The sequence below is a fragment of the Notechis scutatus genome, chromosome Z (assembly GCF_049901735.1).
Source record: "Notechis scutatus isolate UNSWTSFEM ecotype Mainland chromosome Z, rNotScu1.2, whole genome shotgun sequence".
In the NCBI taxonomy this organism is placed as follows: Eukaryota; Metazoa; Chordata; class Lepidosauria; order Squamata; family Elapidae; genus Notechis; species Notechis scutatus.
In genome coordinates, this window is record NC_142025.1 from 103797629 (window position 1) to 103816681 (window position 19053).

A 19053-nucleotide genomic window follows, 5' to 3' on the forward strand; every position below is an offset into this window, starting at 1 on the left:
AACAAAATCCAAACGTCTAGCTGAGCGATGAGGTATTTCACAGAGAAATGTCATGGTTTGTTGAAGCAAACCAGTATCTGCCTATTAAGCTGCAAAATAGTAGTAGAATAATTCAGAGTATCTGATACATTTACTCAATTATTTTCCTGCTGGGTGTGGTATCCTGAGCACAAGTCCTAGGAGAGATAACACATTTGAGTATCACTGCAACAGACCAGATAAACAGATTATTTATCTGTAAATGTGGTTTTCTGAGTAATCATCTGAATTCATGCGTAATCTATATAACCACATTTAAAATCTTCCAGAATTTACAGATTTTCCTGCCTATGGTTGGTCATAACTTGCCAAATCTCTTCAACTGCCAAGGCTGACATACTGGATCTGAGGCCAAGTGGGATTAGAAGATAAATTGAATCCACAGATGGTCACTTAAAACAGCTGCAATTAGAGAATTAACCAGTTGACACATCTTAGCATAAATAACCTAACTAAAAAGAAGTTCAAGCTTGCACTTTTCTGGGTGTAAAGGCCAATTTTTGTGCTAGATGAAAATGGAGAGGTAAATCCACATGGCTGCATAGAACAACTCTGGTAGGGACAGAACAGGAGGAATATATTAGATAAAGACTGCTGATGCCACAGATCCTTTTGTGCAGTGAGTATAGATTGGAAAAGAGGATGGCTGTTCAAACAATTCATACAAAAATTTACATGTTGTTAATTGTCAATATTCATTTGCAGAAATGCTGAGAAGAAATCTTTTGGAAGGCCCGGAATAAACGTTGGTCTCAGTGAAATGGTGTTTAAAAATTCAAGTAAAAAAATAGGACAGCATGATGAATATCCAAAGAATGAAGTGATGTTTCTGATGTTGGGGGGATAAGAAACTAAATGGGCAATACAATGTCTTGATTCAAATAGAAGGGTAAGATCTACTTTGGAAAAAAGGATCTTTGTAAAAACACCATTCTCTACTTCAGTGAGATAAACAGCATAACTTGGCTCTCTGTTTCATAAAGATGTACTTTGAAATTATCTCTTTTATTTTCTTCAGCTTCTCTTCCCTCTAATAATGACACAGCTAATAAAAGGCCTAGTCCATCATCAACATCAGGTGATTAGGACAAGGATCCATTGAAACCAAATCTCATATCCTCTATAATGATTCACAGACTCATAACTCTTTATCAGGGGTGGGATCTTACCGGCATAACAACTGGTTCGCTCTGCGCACATGCACATTACTTACAAATCACCGGGTCTGGCAAGCATTCACTTGCTCCAGCTGACGAGCAGTGCTCAGCTGTGCCATGCAAAGCAGCTGAGGAGAAAAAGCAGAGAATAAAGGACAGCCTAGAGCCCGGGCAGGCAGGTGGGCCAAACAGACCAGAAGATTGTTGTAGCGAACTGGTTCGGTGTCAGCTGCTCTTTGCAGCTACTGCCTCTAAAGAACTGGGCTGAACCGGTAGCATCCCACCCCTGTTCCTTACCCGACAAAATGTTTAGGAAATTGTGATCTTCCTTAGGTACAGCTATTAACTATGAGATCAGTATGATGCAGTCTTTGAACATATCTGAATTGTGCTGTGCTGTTTGTAAAATTAGGGACACTGGTCACCCATCAATGATATCACCATTGATTCTAATACATGATCACATCTTTTTCTATTTTAATGTTTTAATTTTTATTCTGCTCTGTGACCAGAATACTGTAAAAGATTCAACTCATTGGCACCATCCTCTGGAATTCTCGGAATAGACAGAATGGTTTATTTTGGGATTCTCCTAGAATGTGTGAAATAATCAATAGAATTTCAAAGTCCATGAACTTTGAAATGTATGGGGAGCATCAAGTCAAAGCAGCTGTGTATAGTCCAAGCAGAGTCATAGCCCATGACTCAGTGAGTACGTAAGCAGTGTCAACATCTGGTGAGGACTTCTGCATATAATATAGCGTGTTCTTTTTATTTGAAACACTTGTGTCATTTGGTTGAGATGTGAATAGCAGGAAGAATGAGGACAAAGAATTTGCTTCCTGTTGAAACCTTTTCAAAGCTTTTGAACTATGTCCAGGGTGTCTTTAGTATTACAGCTAAGCAATCCATCCACATTGAAGAGAAGGTCTTCAATTTTAGCCTTAGCTTCCATTGTCAATCCAATGGAGCACAGCCAAGCATGGCAATGTGGGATGATAGAAGATTCTGTAACTCTGGCTTGCATGATGAGCCATATATAATTCCTATTTGGCAAAGTGTCATGTTTCCGCATGAAAAACTATTTTTCTATTTCCCTCTTATTCCCTGGCAGAGGAATTAGAAATGGTATATTTTCTTCCACAAATAAACAGCATGCTTAATAAATGGCAATACAGAGGGAGGGAGCTGCTCTCCCAAATTGAATTTGCATCCAAGTTGTCAAATTTAGGTGCAGAATTATATTGACGGTGGCAGTGTGGTTATGATGCCTCCACTGTAACAAAGATAGGTGATGAACTTTGGAATAAGAAAGAATAAGGACAGAAAGAGTATTGGCCTTTTTGAAGTTGGGTGTTGGAAAGACTCCTGAGAATACTACGAACAGCCAAGAAAGCAAACACATGGATTCTCAACTCAACTCAACAGAGTTCCTACTTTACATGAAAAAAGAAATTGCAAAATGTCCTCGTAGCTATATGGTTAAAATCCAAATACTTGCTTTAGGATGCTGAGCTGTCCTATTGAAGTTTTGAATAATGGGTAAAATAATGAAAATGGGGAGAAGTCCAATGAAGCATAAGTAGAGCCAGGTGAAAGTTGAATGTATTAATGTTATGGCAGTAAAAAAGCAAGTTTCAGCACAGCCATACCTAATAATGCGGTTGGTTTGGTTATTAGGACTTGTACCTAACAGTTCTAAGACCCAACTGAGACTTTGCCCAGATAACCCTTATATAACAACCACACACTACTTTTTTGTTCACTTGAGGCCACTTTTTTAAATCAAGCAAAGTTACAATTTCTAAACTAGTATCAGTGTTACATTCTGGACACTCTCTTCAAGCAGCCTTAAGAAGCATTGGCTTTGGTGTTCTTGAACCAAGTCTCTGTTACCCAACTCAGTTCTGCTTGGGAGTTGTTTTGTTTAAACCTGGAATTGTACTGAGGACGAAGAGTGTCTGCAGACTTGACTCATCATAATTCTACTATATTGATATTTGTGCTCTCTTGTTTATAGGCATACATCTCCAGGGAAAATGCTGTACTCTAGCAAACATCTTTAATAGAATTTTTATAACATCCTCCTGATATAGAAACATAGCATGACACGAAGGAGATAAGTTAGGACTTCTCACCGATTGGATCAAGAGAAACAGGAGTCAAGCAAAAGTGGTTCTGGAATATTCAGAAGCCAATCAACTCTCCCAAATTCCCCGAGGCTCTACAAATATTTTTATTCCTGCAGTTACTGATCTACCATTTGTTTAAAATTTTGTCCCTTGAGCTTGTATTCTTGTATAAGATAAATGCACTATGAATCTAGAGTACCCCAAAGCAATGTGGCATGCAGACTTCTGATGCTCCCAGAAAAATTTGTCAAGGTGAGGGAATGGGCAAGCCATGCTAATCCATCTGGATAATTCTAGGTAGAATCTCCAATGTAAAATATTAGGTAAACCCATCAGTTTGGTCTTGAAGGTAAAGTAATCATGGAATAAGACTAGGATGGAAATAGGGGTCCCTATCTTTACTCAACCTCAGGAGCTCACTGGGGGTCGTCAGGATAGTCCCTTTCTTAATGAAGTTTTCTTAGAGGATTTAAGAATGATCTCCCTCAGCTCTTAAATACAAGTAGTCTCAACTTACAACAGTTCATTTAGTGATTGCTCAAAGTTACAATGGCACAGAAAAAAGTGACATCACTTTTTCACACTTATGACCAGTGTAGCAGCCCCATGGATATGTGATAAACATTCAGATGCTTGGCAACTGGCATGTATTTATTATGGATGCAGTGTCCCGGGGTCATGTGGTCCCCTTTTATGACCTTCAATGGGGAAGCCAGATTCACTTAACAACCATGTTACTAACTTAACTGCAATGTTTCACTTAACAATTGAGGCAAGAAAGTTCATTAAATGGGGCAAAGGTGACTTTATTGTCTTGCTTGGCAACATATTTTTGGGCTCAATTATGGTTATAAGTCGAGGACTACCTGCATGTGCTATTTTAATGTGCAAGAGGAATGGTGGGATACAATGATAGTAATAAAAACTTGATTCTTGGCTACCAGGGGCAGTAGAATTTATCAGTTTGCTTCCCTTTTCTGGGATGATGTGATTGATACATAAAGTTGCCCTGTTCTATAACACAGTGTTTGCAAACTGGTGGGCCGTGGCCCACTGGTGGGCCGCAAGAAAATTTTGGTGGGCCGTAGAGAAATGTCACCCTCAGAGCACCCCCCACCCCCCAAAGCAATTAATCCAGGCTGCGCAGAAACACAAGACTGAGCCGCCCACATGGCCCGCAGGAACCTTCCCTGCCCACTCACTCCTTACCCAGCAAACTTGCCTGGTAAGTTGCTATTTTTCCTTTTTTTCCCTGACCATCAGCTGTTCTGCTGTGCCAGGAGATTTAGATTAGCTAGGAAGCAGGAAATGGTTGGATTTCTTGCTTTCTAGCTAGTCTTTAGATTTATTTTATTTATTTATTTATTTATTTGATTTGCCAATTGTTTACAAGATAATAAGTATAAGTGTATACATAGTTGTGAATACATGAAATGGGTACATATAAGAAAAATAAAAGAAGAATAAGAGAAACAATAGGACAGGGACGGTAGGCACGTTGGTGCGCTTATGCACGCCCCTTACAGACCTCTTAGGAAAGGGGTGAGGTCAATAGTAGACAGTCTAAGGTTAAAGTTTTTGGGGTTTGGGGAAGAAACTACAGAGTCGGGTAGAGTATTCCAGACATTGACCACTCTATTGCTGAAGTCGTATTTCCTGCAATCAAGTTTGGTGCGGTTAACTTTGAGTTTGTATCTATTGTGTGCTCTTGTGTTGTTATGGTTGAAGCTGAAGTATTCATTGACAGGTAGGACATTGCAATGTATGATTTTATATACCATGCTTAAATCAGACCGAAGACGGCGTAATTCAAGGTTTTCTAGTTCTAGAATTTCAAGTCTGGTGGCATAAGGTATTCTAGCGAGTAGAGGAGTGGAGAACTCTTCTTGTGAAATATTTCTGGACTTTCTCAATTGTGCTAATATCAGATACGTAATGTGGGTTCCAGACTGATGAACTGTATTCGAGTATTGGTCTAGCAAATGTTTTGTATGCTCTGGTTAGTAGTGTGATATTACCAGAGAAAAAGCTACGTAGGATTAGGTTAACAACTCTTAATGCCTTTTTGGCTATGTAGTTGCAGTGGGCTCTAGCACTTAGATCATTAGAGGTGAGTATTCCAAGATCTTCGGCTCTGTTTTTAAGCACAGCCGAACCTCCCTTAGGACTGAAGGTTCTATTACCCTTCACTCCCTTGGGACTGAAGGTTCTCAGTGCAGACTCACTGCAAGCAAATTTTATGTGACAGACTCAGGTAGCCGATGGCAGATAGATAGATCAATGAATGATTCTGTGAGCAACTCAATCTGCCTGCCTGCTTTGCCTGATTTTGGGTAAAAATTGTTCTTTTTAATATAAAAAAAACAATATTTACATATATGTTGTGTTGTGAGTTAATTTTGTAAGATTGCTTGCAAGCAAATTTTATGTGACAGACTGACCTGCAGATGGCAGATAGTGATTCTGTGAGCAACTCAATCTGCCTGCCTGCTTTGCCTGATTTTGGGTAAAAGTTGCCCTTTTTTTATAAAAAAATCAATATAATTTTTATAATATTTACATACAAGCCATGCCCAGCCAGTCACATGTCCATCAAGCCACACCCACAAATTAGGCCATCCCCACAAAACCGGTTAGTGGTCCCTGGGATTTAAAATTATGGTGGTCCCTGAGGTCCAAAAGGTTGGCAACCCCTGCTATAACAAATGATCATAGAAGTCTCTCCAGCTAAACAGCTTATCTCTTTTGATGAAATAAGAGCATATACATCTCTGCTTTATCAGAATATATTAGTAGAATGCTAAATACAGGCTCAATTCCTTCACTTATCTTAACTGCTATGTTCGACCTTTGTTCAAAAAGTATTGAATTCCAGAGATGCTTGCTTCTTTTTTTTTTTCTTCCAGTTTTATTGATGTCACGGTTTTAGCAGCAACTTCAAGTTCCAAACTATTGTGAAGAGAGATCACCTTCTGGCCCCCTACCTCTCCCATTAATGCCAGAAATCTATAGCCAAGCAATTGGGAGAGTATATGGCTTTTCCAAAAAAAGGGCGACAGAAGTTTAGGAAGCTGTTTTATCCCTCCCCCCTCCCTTTATTTCACACAGTTAGAACAAAACAAAAACAAAAAAAACCAACCATAAACAGGACTGAGCTTCAGAGACCAAGACAAAATGACAAATGGATGCACCTTAGGGGGAGAACAAGAAAAAGAAAGACATTCCAAATTTAAAAACAAATAGGGTGGGGTGGGGGATTACATAAGGAAGTAACACAGTGGAGACTTGAGTGGTGAGAACTAGGACACCTTGATTCTCTGACCAAGAGGCTGCCCTAGTTTAAATCTGGAAAGCACTCACACACTCAAACTGGAGGGTGACCATGCAAAAGCCAGAAGCAGCAAACTTAATAAGACTTAGGAAAGGAGTCGCACTATTATCTCACCCCCAAACATTTACACATACATATGAAAGAGTCCAGAACTGGCTGTTGATGTTTGGAATTAAGCTGAGCCCAGCTCTAATTCCAGATTAGAAAGTAGGCCTTAATTTAGTCCATTATGGAGCCACTTGGATGTCACAAGCCTGTTGTTAATCTGTAGGAAGATAATTCCATGGTGGTCCTTGATGCAGGAGGCATAGCAGGGCAAATTGGCAGGGATGTCCACAGGGAGTCCTCCTGGGTCACTTTCAGAGTTGTCTACCAAGGTTGGGTGATGAGGAAAGAATGCCAATTTTCTTCTCCCTCCCTCCTATTCTGGGCTGGAGGTTCATGAAGACTGAGGTAATGGGTGCTGCATGCTTTCTGGTACTATGCAGAAATTCTGCCCCCACCCCTATCAGACCAAGCACCCACAAAGACATTCCTTCATGCCTTCAAAAGATCTGTTGTGAAAAGAAAACAAGAAAGAGAGGAAGGGTTAACAGTCACCTGGCTCCAAAGTCACAGCCGTGAGAAGCCCGTACACAGGACAGGATATAGAAAGAAGAATGGTTGTCTGTCATGCCTGTCCCCTATTATGCCTCCTAAATAAGACTGTAAGTTTAACAGTCTGAAGAACTCTATTAAATAGCTCCATGGGGAAGGGGAACCTCTTGAATTTCTGTCCAATGAACAATTTTGAAAAACAAAGAATAGGTAATGTTTCTAGTTTACCATCTTGACTCTTTCCATAACAAAGACTCCAACAGCATGCATGTCAAAAAAAAGATCCCACCCCCATTTAGATAAACTAGGGGGGGAGGGTCTTTTTTTAAAATTCCAGATACAATATATCCCTCCCACAAGAAAAATGCTCCTTGGTGGCTGCCCTTATGGCTTTTGAAAAGAAAAATGCATCAGGCAGCAAACTTTCTGGGGAAGATGGGGATTGAGGGAAGCAGGAACTTGCAGTCCTTCCCTCAGATGTCTCCTATTGGCACTTCCTCTCAGATGGATCTGAGGAAACGTTAACACTCCAGAAAGTTCTGAGATCACATTGCTGGAACCCTGAAAGAAAAAAGAATGAAGCCCATCTATCACTTCTTTCAAAACCAACTTTTATATACTAGAAATTCCTGACTTGATCCAAACTGAATTGGAGGATTAATCCTGGAATTGTCCCAAGAATTTAGCATGTTTCTAACCCAGAGTTTAGGCTCTGGAATTGCTTTGTTGCTCACACCACTTCTATAATCTGGAGATAAGGTTCAAAATAACTCAGCCAGGCCTCATGCAGCCACATAACTCTAGAGCACATGGAGTATAGAGTTGGGGGATTTGTTTTTTGATCCAGAAATGGAACATTTTGCATATTCAATGCAGCCTAGTTTAGACAAAGGGAAATGTTGCATTTTGGGGCTAATGATGACAATCTCATCTCAATAGTAGCCACCATCTGTGTTACTCCACTACATTTCTATTATCTTTTTTTAAATGTTTGAATATTTGTCTAGATTAGAATAACTCCATTTACTGGTAGCTACTAAATGAGGCTTGCTGAACTGATCGGGTGGGTGACATCAATGCTTTAACAGCAGGACCACTAACTGACAGTTCATTTTCAGATCCAATTCAAATTACGGTGCTTATCTATAAATGGGTTGGACCCATAATATCTTAGGAACATCTTTTCCCATTAGTAGGACTCAAGCACACTGATTAATTTTGGAGGCCCTTCTTTGTGTTTTAAGTTGATGGCTGTAAGTAGAGAGTACACAGGATGACCCTGATGAAGAAAGAAAAGATCCATTACCAAAGCAATAAAGAGGGAAACATTGCTTGAATCCAAATGAGAGTGTGTGTGGTGGGGGGAAGAGGGATTATGAAAATGTCTCTGACAAACACGCCGCTAATTCTCATGAATATAAAAGAGGGAAGAGGGAAAGCACAATTGAACCTGCAAGATGTTATAGCCAATCTAATAAATTGTGAAATTTATTATTTGGTCTGCACTGCCTTATCAGCCTATAATAAGGGATCCAAGTGCCCCCTAAATAAGGTCATATCCAGGAAGCCCCATGTAGCATTTACTTTGTGAACTACCTGGCATTAATCTTATAAAAGAGCGATATAGTACGGTAGCTGGAGCACCCCTGGAGAAGCATAGGTGTCTCTGATTTGCTACAGCCTCTACCAAAATTAAGAAGCTATATGTCATTTCTCATCCCATTTCTATCTCCTAAGACACTTACAGTCCCTGGTGGCAAAGGGCTGCTGGTGGTTGCTTTAGTCTGAATGAATGCTTTCTACTATGATGCTAGGTTTATCTCGAGCTGGAGGATTCTTGTTGATATAGCTGTTCAAAGTCTTCTCCTGAAAAATCAGAGGCAGCAAAGAGAAAAAGATCAGAGGGACAAATGTGATGCTTTCAGAGTCTCCAGCCACTGCCAGAGCACCCTGACTTACGGAATTATATTGAATATCAAACCAATGTTAGTATCCTTTCCCAGAGCAGCAGAATCCCGGAAGCAAAGGCATTTGCTAATACAAGCTATCTTTCATATAACAACTTTTCCCAGATTGAGGAAGGACTTGGTCAGGTTTGAAGAGATTGCCCAATTTTGGTCTAACCTTGGCCCCCCCATCCCTCCCAACTGTGTTTTCCCAAAAGAAGATCCAGAAAGCCCAACTCCATATTCTGTCCCAACTTATGACATTATACAATCCCGACAGTCTTCCCAACCCTTTAGCCCATTGTTTCTCAGTTATTCTGGAATGTTATTCCATTGTGTCAGTGAGTCTTCCAGCATTCTTCAGGGGCCATGCTTCCTGTTCAGGGTGCACTTCTTGGAATGGTACTGTGCTGCTGCAATACCAGAATACATAAGAGGCACAACTATTTTAGCCAACAGGACTACATCATTATCATAAAAGCTGAGTGAAAGACAGGCCATAAAAGGAATACACTGAGTAATTTATTGCATCCTTATTTATTGGAAGGGGCAGCTTTTATTGTTTCAAGGGCCACATTTGTTTAGAAGGAATCGAGGAAGGCACTACATGACAATAGAGGGTGGGAATTAAGCAAGATGTGGGTGGAGTAGTGTCATAATTAAGAGAGAGAACCGTGTTTTTCATTCTCTCCTGCCACTTCATAGGCTTCCTCCATTTTTATCTTTGTCTTTCTATCTCAGAGCTTTTCAACTTTGGCAACTTTAAAATGACTGGCTGGGGAATTCTGGGAGGTGAAGTCCACAAATCTTCAAGTTGTCAAAAAACACTGCTCTATCCTGTGCCAAAGGCAGCAGGTTAGACTAGCTTTGTGCTTAGCAGAGAAGTTGCACAATGCCCCTGTTTCTTACTGATCTGGTGTTTAAGTTTAGTTTTTAGTTTCCAGTGAAGCAATGAGTTGGACACAGATGAGACCTGGTGTTCTCATAATATCATGCTCACCTCTACTAGCTGGTGCCAATGTTCAATGGGCTTACGTGGATTTGCCAGCATCTCAGCCCAATGATCTCTCCCGGGCGTATCAGCATCATTGCCCACTCGACACATGCCAATGACTTCATTATGCCCAATGCTGTGGAAGAAGAGATTATTTCAGAGCCAGCCTCTCACAGAAGTGGAGGAAAATGTCAACCTCAGTTATACGTTTTGCATTAAAAAACCTAAAGACTCCCTTAAATTCATTGCCTATGATGACATGTTCCAAAAAATTTTGATTGCCATATTGTAGATTTAAAAAAAAACAAACTTCTAGCCTAGCATATAGCCCTAGGTTTTCTGCAGATCTCCCATTTGAATATTAATCAAGTCTGATTAGTTTTTTGGTATCAGCCAAAGGCATGATAGATGCTAACACAACTCCGAGCTACTGGATCATTTGTATGCTTTACTTCAAACTGCTGTATTAAGAACCCAGAGACATCCAGATCTCTAAAATATGAAGTCCCGCCCCTCCACCTCAAAAAATGCTAAGTTTTAAGCTTATTTATATCATATTCCACTTTCAGCATTTAAAACCAACTTAAGAAACTGGGGCATTTGAAATGGACATTTAAACAAAGCTGGTTTTGTTTTAACAAAGTGTGCATCAGGGTCCCCCCCCCCATTTCTGCAGCAAAAGTACACGTGGAATATTTAAATACTAATACTTATGTATCCCTATCCTGCTAATCTGCTTCTCTTCATATGTATTGCATCATAAGCTCCCACCTACGAGTATAGGGAAGGCTGACTAGGCCACATTTATTCATAAAAACAGCCAGATAATAGCTTACTTCCTTGCCACCTTCTAGAGGTGAGAATATACATTCCCAGATTTTCCAGGCCAGTGTAACTACGGAAATAATAGGGCATGTCAAGGGTTCAAAGCCATAGAACTGAAAGATGCCCAGATTGGACAAGGATGGTAATCCAGGATTGCCCTCAGTACATAACTCTATTTGTCAGAGAATGTGGAGCAATCTTGGCTCTAAGATCCACCCTCTGTTTTATCTTTCTCCCTGTAACTCAGCTCTTGGTCCTCAACTCATCATCTTTGTTAGAAAAAGTAAAATGAACTACTGCTGGCCCATTGTGTTTCTCTAATAGCTTGCAATATAATTCCAGATTTTTTTTTTTTTTTTTGCACTATTCTTCACTAACCCGTAACTAGCAACACAACATCTGACTTACAAGATGTACCAAATCAAATAACCTGAATGTCCTGACATTTCAATGTTATTTTGTACGTTGTCACAAGGTGTTAAGGATTTGTGTGTGTGTGTGTGAGTATAAATTCAAGCCTTTCTATGAAATTGTGCAACAGCATCTGTAGCTAGTAAGAGTTGCCAATATCCCTCCCCAAAACATCCTACTCTGTCTCCATCTTGCGTGTTGTGCACCAAATTCTGCAGTGTCTTTAAAAAAAAACAGGATTCAATACTGTTGAAAAAGTAACTAAGATTTGTACTGGTGGAAAACAATAAAAAATTATTGGAAAAAAACCAGAACAAAAACAGGATTCTTTCACTGAAAGTAAAACCAAGGAAAGTGCTGAGCCATCACTGGCTGAAATGACCTCTCCAAAGAGGGTGGGTGGGAAGAAGTCCAAAAGCTCAGCCAGCACTGAAGTCCCTGGGAAAGCCCTTTAAATCATGCCTCTTCTGTTTAACTCACCGGAATTTGTGTGGACATGATATATCTTACCAATCATAATCCATGACTGCCAAAGTAATGCTGACATGCTCCATGCTGTCCTGGGGAATGTCAAAGACAAGAGCCTCATTGTAACTGGGGTTCAAAGTGTTTTTCTTGATGGAAGTCTTACGTTTCTTCAAGCGCCTCCCTTCACACATGAGGGATGCTTTGACATAGGGATCTAAAAAGATGCAGGCAAAAGATAAGAGAAAAGCAGTCCAAGTTTACAGGGGGGGAAGCAGCCAAGCCAAATTTATACCAAGTACCATCGCTTGTAGCCTCTCTGTCTTTAACTTTCTGCCCCATCCCATTTCTGATCACTTGTACTTTTTACTCCTTTGAGTTCAAGGAGTTTAGACTTCCCGATTGAGCACTGACAGGAATCTTTTCCAATGCCATCTGAATCAGGTTTTCATGGTTGTTGGAAATTTCTGCAAGTGCTTTAGTGAGGACAGATGCTGTCCACTACGAAGTATCGTAAGATCCAAAACCATGTGCAAGAGAATGGCATGGCAGAACTTGTAAGGAGGCAAATCACAATTCAGAATCTCTTTATGATGCAATTTCCATAAGCAGAAAAGTAGCATTATAGGGAATAGGTTGGGCTATATATAACCATCCCCCCCCCCCAATGACCTACTATTCCACACATTTTCCATGTAATCAGCAAAATACCAGGTAGCAAAATGTTTGAGGCTGGCCCTGCCCCCACAATAGACTTGTCACATAAACCAAGCTGTTTCCATGGCAGAAGCAGGTATATCATAGACATAAGTGGGGCTGTGCCCACCAAACCTAACCTGCAATTCCAGATTATATAGGAAGTTTACCACTATAGAGTAGAATCTGCTCTTCAGTTTTCCACTAAAAGCCAGGCTTACTTTGAGAAATTCCCACTCTCTCCTGGTCAGTTATAACTGCAAGCCTTTCCTGTTTTCCCTCCATAAAGGATTGAGCTTTGGCTGTCATCATAAGCACCAAGGATCAATTTCTCAAAACTGACTTGCAATTTTCTGTTAAGATGCATCCTCCCTACTACAAACATGACAACTGTCATTGAGATGTATATCCCTAACTAGAGGCAGTAAAAAAATTCATTCTGTGAATGTTTATGCAAACTGATGGAGTTCATCTCTCCCAAATGTACAAGCCAACCAAAAATAAATCCCAGCTCACACAGAATGCAAATTGCAATTTTTTTAAAAAAAAAATGTGCAAAAAGCACAGCTTAAGGAACAATGTGCATAGAAAAAAAGCCTATGTTAGGAAAAGCCTATTACAAAAAAAAAAAAAAAAAAACTATATGTAAAAAAACGTTCTAGAAAAATCACATATAAGAAAGTATTTATTAGGAGAAATAAAGAACAGCATTTACAAACTGCTGAGAAAACAGGCCAAACATAATTAATATGGTAAAAAAGAGATGCTGAATAGAACAAAAATTGATAGATTTGCTCATCTGAAGCTGAACTATGTCCTTGTAATAGCAATGAAGCACAACAGGACCCATCTTACACTTGTCTTGTTTCCTTCTCAGTAACCCCTTTTGCTTCTTTCTTTGTCCTAATTCTAAATGCTGTTTCCTTTGCTGATAGCAGGGATGAAGAGCCTGGTGCTCCCTAGAGGTCTTACATTTTTGCTTTCAGCCACCCTAAACAGTGTGGCAAGGATCAGGGTTTGAATTTACATTGAATTTCATTTTAGGATAACAGATAATCAGAGTTGGAAGAGACCTTGAAGGTCATCTAGTCCAACCCCCCGCCCAAGCGGGAGACCCTACACCATTTCTGACAAACGGCAGTCCAATCTCTTCTTGAAAGTCTCAAGTAATGAAGCTCCCACAACTTTCGAGGACAAGCTGTTCCATTGGTTGATTGTTCTGTCAGAAAGTTTCTCCTTATTTCCAGGTTAAATCTCTCCTTGTTCAGTTTCCATCCATTATTCCTTGTCTGGTCTACAGGCACTTTAGAAAATAGCTTGACCCTTTCTTTTCTGTGGCAGTCCCTCAAATATTAGAAGACTGCTATCATATCTCCCCTGGTCCTTCTCTGTACTAGACTAGCTAAGCCCAGTTCATATAACCATTCTTCATATGTTTTAACCTCCAGTCCCCTAATCATCCTGGTTGCTTTTCTCTGTACTTTTTCTAGAGTCTCAACATATTTTTTATAATGTGGTGAACAAAACTGGATGCAGTACTCTATCTGTGGTCTTACTAAGGCTTTATAGAGTGGTATTAGTACCTCCCCTGATCTCGATTGTATCCCTCTGTTAATATAATTTAGGATTGCATTCGCTTTTTTGGCAGTGGCTGCTGCACAAGGCTGGCTCATATTTAGCTGGTTGTCCACTAAGACTCCAAGATCCTTCTCACAGTTACTGCTATTGAGCCTGGTCTCACCCAGTCTATATGTGTACCTCTGGTTTTTCTTGCCTAAGTGTAGGACTTTACTTTTCTCTACATTGAATTTCATTTTATTAGATATTGCCCAGTGTTCTAGTCTGTCAAGATCCATCTGGATCTTGAGCCTATCTTCTTGGGTGTTAGCTATTCCTGCCAGCTTAGTATCATCTGCAAATTTGGTAAGTTCCCCTTCTATTCCCTCATCTAAGTCATTAATGAAGATATTGAAGAGTACTGGGCCTAAGACGGAACCTTGTGGCACCCCACTGCTTTCTTCCCTCCATGTAGAGTTAGACCCATTAAGGAGTACTCGTTGAGTATGGTTTGCCACCAGTTGCGAGTCCATCTAGTGGTGGTGCTATCTATTCCATATTTATTTTTATTCTAGCTTACTAAGAAGTAGGTTGTGGTCTACTTTGTCGAATGCCTTGGTGAAATCTAAATATATTATGTCCACAGTTTTTCGCTGGTCTACTAATTTAGTCACTATGTCGAGAATGAAATAAGATTGTTTGGTATGATCTGTTTTTAACAAACCCGTGCTGACTTCTAGTTATCACTTTATTTGTTTCTAGATGTTGGCAGATCTGGTTTTTTAATTATCTTTTCCAGTATCTTCCCTGGTATTGATATTAGGCTGATTGGTCTATAGTTTCCTGAGTCTGGTTTTTTTCCTTTTTTGAAGATTGGAACCACATCAGCTCTTTTCCAGTCCTTTGGTAGTTTCCCGGTGCTCCAGTATTTTTGAAAGATATGGTGCGGTGATTCTGAGATGACCTCTGCCAGCTCCTTTAAAACTCTGGGATGTAAGAAGAAGATGGACTTTAAATCCACAAATAATAAAAGAAAAAGAATTCACCTAAAAATTTAGGAAGGAACTGGGACTACTTTTCAAAAAGAACACTAAACAACACACATCAATACTAAATCTTTGGGACACTATGAAGGCTTTTTCACGTTGAATTATAATATTATATACATCAAACAGAAATAAAAAGAAGCGGAAAAACAGAACACTTTACAAGAAGAAATTAAAAACCTAGAAACCCAACTACAGAAAACACCACAGAATACTAAAATTAAAGGGGAATTGACTTTAAACAAACACAAACACAATATTCTAGAACAAGAAGAAATGGTAAAGAACCCAAAAGCCTTAAAACAAAACTTCTTTGAACAAACGAATAAGCTAGGGAGATGGTTATCTTGTAGATTAAAAAGAGAGAGAGAGAAGAGGATAATACACTAATTTCAGGATGAAAATGGAGAATTTCAACATAAGATGGAAGGGGAAAAAAGAATTGCACATCAATACTTCAAGAGCCTGTATAAAAATGAGGAAATAGAGGAAGAGAAAATAATAGACTATTTAAAAGATGAAGGGATTCCACTAATAACAGAAGAAATGAAGGAGATTTTATCCAAAGAAATATTGATGATAGAATTGAAATAAGCAATAAAAAAGCAGAAAAATAAAAAAAACCCAGGTCCAGATGGGCTCCCAGAGAAAATATACTGTATAAGATGATGGGTGAACAGATTGAACCATTAATGCTAGAATTATATAATGAGGTATTGACGGAAGCCAAATTGATCATGGAGGGAAGCATATATTTCACTAATACCAAAAGAGGGTACGGACAGTAGACAAATTCAAAATTATAGGCCGTATCATTGCTGAATGCAGATTATAAAATATTCACGATTATAATAGCAGATAGATTGAAAAGATTATTAAGTGAATACATACATTCAGATCAAAATGGATTTCTCCCATCAAGGCAAATTAGAAATAACACAAGAATAGTATTGGATAATTTAGAATACTACGAGGCCCATCCAGGAAAGCAAGTGGCACTTGTTTTTCTGGATGTGCAGAAGGCGTTTGACAATCTGAATTGTCAATTTATGATGCAACAAATTAAAAATATGAATTTAGAACATAAATTTGAGACTATGATAAAGGCGATATATTCTACCCAAAAGGTGAGATTTTATTAAACAGTGAGAATACAGAGACTTTTAAATAATGAAAGGGGTAAAACAAGGTTGTTCACTGTCGTCTCTGCTTTTCACCCTGACTCTAGAAACTTTATTAATTCGAATTAGACAGAATGTGGATATAAAAGGAGCTAGAGTTAAAAAGGAGGAATATAAACTTCAGGCTTTTTCAAATGACATGGTATTTTTTAATTGAAGACCTTATAGAGACTGGAAATACTTTAATTCAAGAACTAGAAATATACGGAGAAGTATCAGGTCTTAAAATTAATAAACAAAAGACTAAAATGTTAAATGTTAAGAATTTGACAGAAGAACAGAAAAAAGAATTAGAAAGAGTAATGGGACTTCAAACGACAAAGAAAATTAAGTACCTAGGAATATGGCTAGCTGCGAAATGTATAACAATAAAAGAAAATTATTACATGAAACTTCTACCACAAACAAAGATAGATTTGGAATTATGGGGGAAGTTACAATTATCATTATTAGGGAGAATTGCAGTGATCAAAATGAATATTTAACCTAAATTTTTATACCTATTTCAAACAATCCCCATAAAATTAGAGAAAAACTTTTTTACAGATATGAATAATATGGCAACATTTATATAGTTAGGGAAAAAACTCAGAATAAAGTTGAAAGTGTTACAGGATAGTAGAAGCAGAGGCAGTTTTGGACTCCCGGATGGAGAGCTTTACTATAAGACAGCAGCTTTGACTTGGATTAAAGAATGGGTCAACTTAAATAATAAAAGGATTTTAAGCTGGAGGGCCATGATTTACAAAGAGGATGGCATGCCTTCTTATGGGAAAAGGAAATTAAGAAACAAACCTATTTTCATAGACACTGCATAAGAGATTCTCTGATACAAACTTGGAACAAAATTAGGAAGAGACATTACATGAAAATTCCAATATGGCTATCCATAATGGAAGCCATGATACATCCCAATAATTTAGACATAGGTAAAATGGCAAAATATAAAGAAGTATTAGACAATCAAGGGAAGTTAAAATCAAGCCAAGAACTCAAAGAACAAGGAATATTCATAGACTGGTGACCATACCTCCAATTGCAAAATAGATATAAAAAAGATGTAGAAGACTATGGAATTTATACAGAATTGCAACGATTAGACAAAATTCTAACAGGCCCTGAGGAGAAATGTATAACCAAACTATATAAGTATTTATTAGAAGTTGATTCGGAAGAGGAAATAGTGAAAGGCTGTATGATAGCATGAGCCAAAAATATAGGACATAATATAGATCTAGCAGATTGGGAAAAAATTTGGAACCAGAATTATAAATTAACAAGATCATTGGCCTATAAAGAAAACATCTATAATGGAATGTGCAGAAATGAGTAGATTAACAATGGCAATTGGAAAACAGGGGAAAAAAGAGTATTATAAGATTTGGGATTTATTTTATGAATGGTTAGATAGAGAAATAAGAAATTGAAATATGTGGTAATAGTTATATTATAATTGATTACTTTTGAATGAGTAAGAGATTAAATATAACTTAGTAAGAATGAGATGTTTTTAAAAGATAACAATTATAATGTCAATAATAATATAATATTTGAACAATATGATATAAAATGTTGATTAGAATGGTTTATAAATGTATAACAAGAAATGTATAACATTATTATGCGCACAAGATATATGTACCCAACCGACACACTGTAAAATTGAAAGAAGGTTTTATTTGTTTGTCTTTGTTGTTAAAAAATTTTTTAATTTTTTTTTAAAGAAAGTATCTTTAAGATGTTCTACCGATGGCACCTACCACCAATGAGACTAGCGAAAATGTATCCCAACATGAACCCGGCATGCTGGAAGTGTAAAAAAGCACAAGGCACTTTCTACCACATGTGGTGGCCCTGCCCCGAAGCCCAAAGATACTGGACAAAAATTAGGTACTGATTTCAAGAAATAGTAAAAGAACAAATAGAATTTGAATCTGAGCTATTCATGTTATGAATATTTAAAAAGAAGTACAAGAAAAAGATTAAATATATTTTGTTACACTTATTAACTCGCCAAGAATAACATATGCACAATGTTGGAAGCATAAAAATATCCCCTCTGAGGAATTGATAATTCAAAAAACTTTAGACTGTGCCAAAATGGATAGATTGACTCTAAAACTGAAAGATAAAGAAGAGTCTGAATATCATAAAATTTGGGATATGTGGTAAAAAAATAGGCTACAAAATAGGAAATAAAGAAAGTTAAGATAAGAAAACTATAGCTAAAGGTATATAATCGTATGGTATTGTATATTAATGTAAATATTTACAAGAGATGGATATGTATAATAATGATGCTACAGTGCTGTTAATGTCATGATCAATTTTATTTTTTAAAATGTAAAAGAACAATAAAATTTATTTTTTTAAGAAAAAACTCTGGGATGTAATCCGTCAGGCCCGGGTGATTTGTGTTCATCACGATCAGACAGGTGTTCTCTTATTATTATTTTGCTTATTTTAACTTTTATTTCTTTTATATCTTTTACAGTTATGTTTTTGGTGGGTTGAGCTATCGTTTCTTTTTGCGTGAAGACTGATGCAGAGAATGAGTTAAGGTTTAGGAGAAACACCTCAAAGATCTGCAGGGAATTAGATTGCCATCCCCCCCCCCTCCACCAATGTTCTTACTTCTGATGACCTCAAATTCTTACCTACATCTGAATCCCCTCC

The 19053-nt window shown here is 38.1% G+C and overlaps 1 protein-coding gene across 4 annotated transcripts in view; it reads right to left on the bottom strand.

Moving 5' to 3' along the window:
* Positions 1 to 5538: 5538 nt before the first annotated feature.
* Positions 5539 to 19053, bottom strand: part of SYT3 (synaptotagmin 3) — a 54646-nt gene continuing 41131 nt past the window's right edge. For 3 of the 4 annotated variants that reach the window (XM_026669515.2, XM_087948153.1, XM_087948154.1), the window contains 4 exons: positions 11943 to 12114; positions 10203 to 10332; positions 9002 to 9122; positions 5539 to 7817 (listed from right to left, as the gene is read on the bottom strand). In XM_026669515.2, the coding sequence (XP_026525300.1) occupies positions 9036 to 9122; positions 10203 to 10332; positions 11943 to 12114 (389 nt within the window). In that variant the 3' untranslated portion in view covers positions 5539 to 7817; positions 9002 to 9035. Of the gene's footprint in view, positions 7818 to 9001; positions 9123 to 9345; positions 10333 to 11942; positions 12115 to 19053 lie in introns of those variants that run through there. The other variant, XM_087948155.1, reaches the window with a different exon arrangement.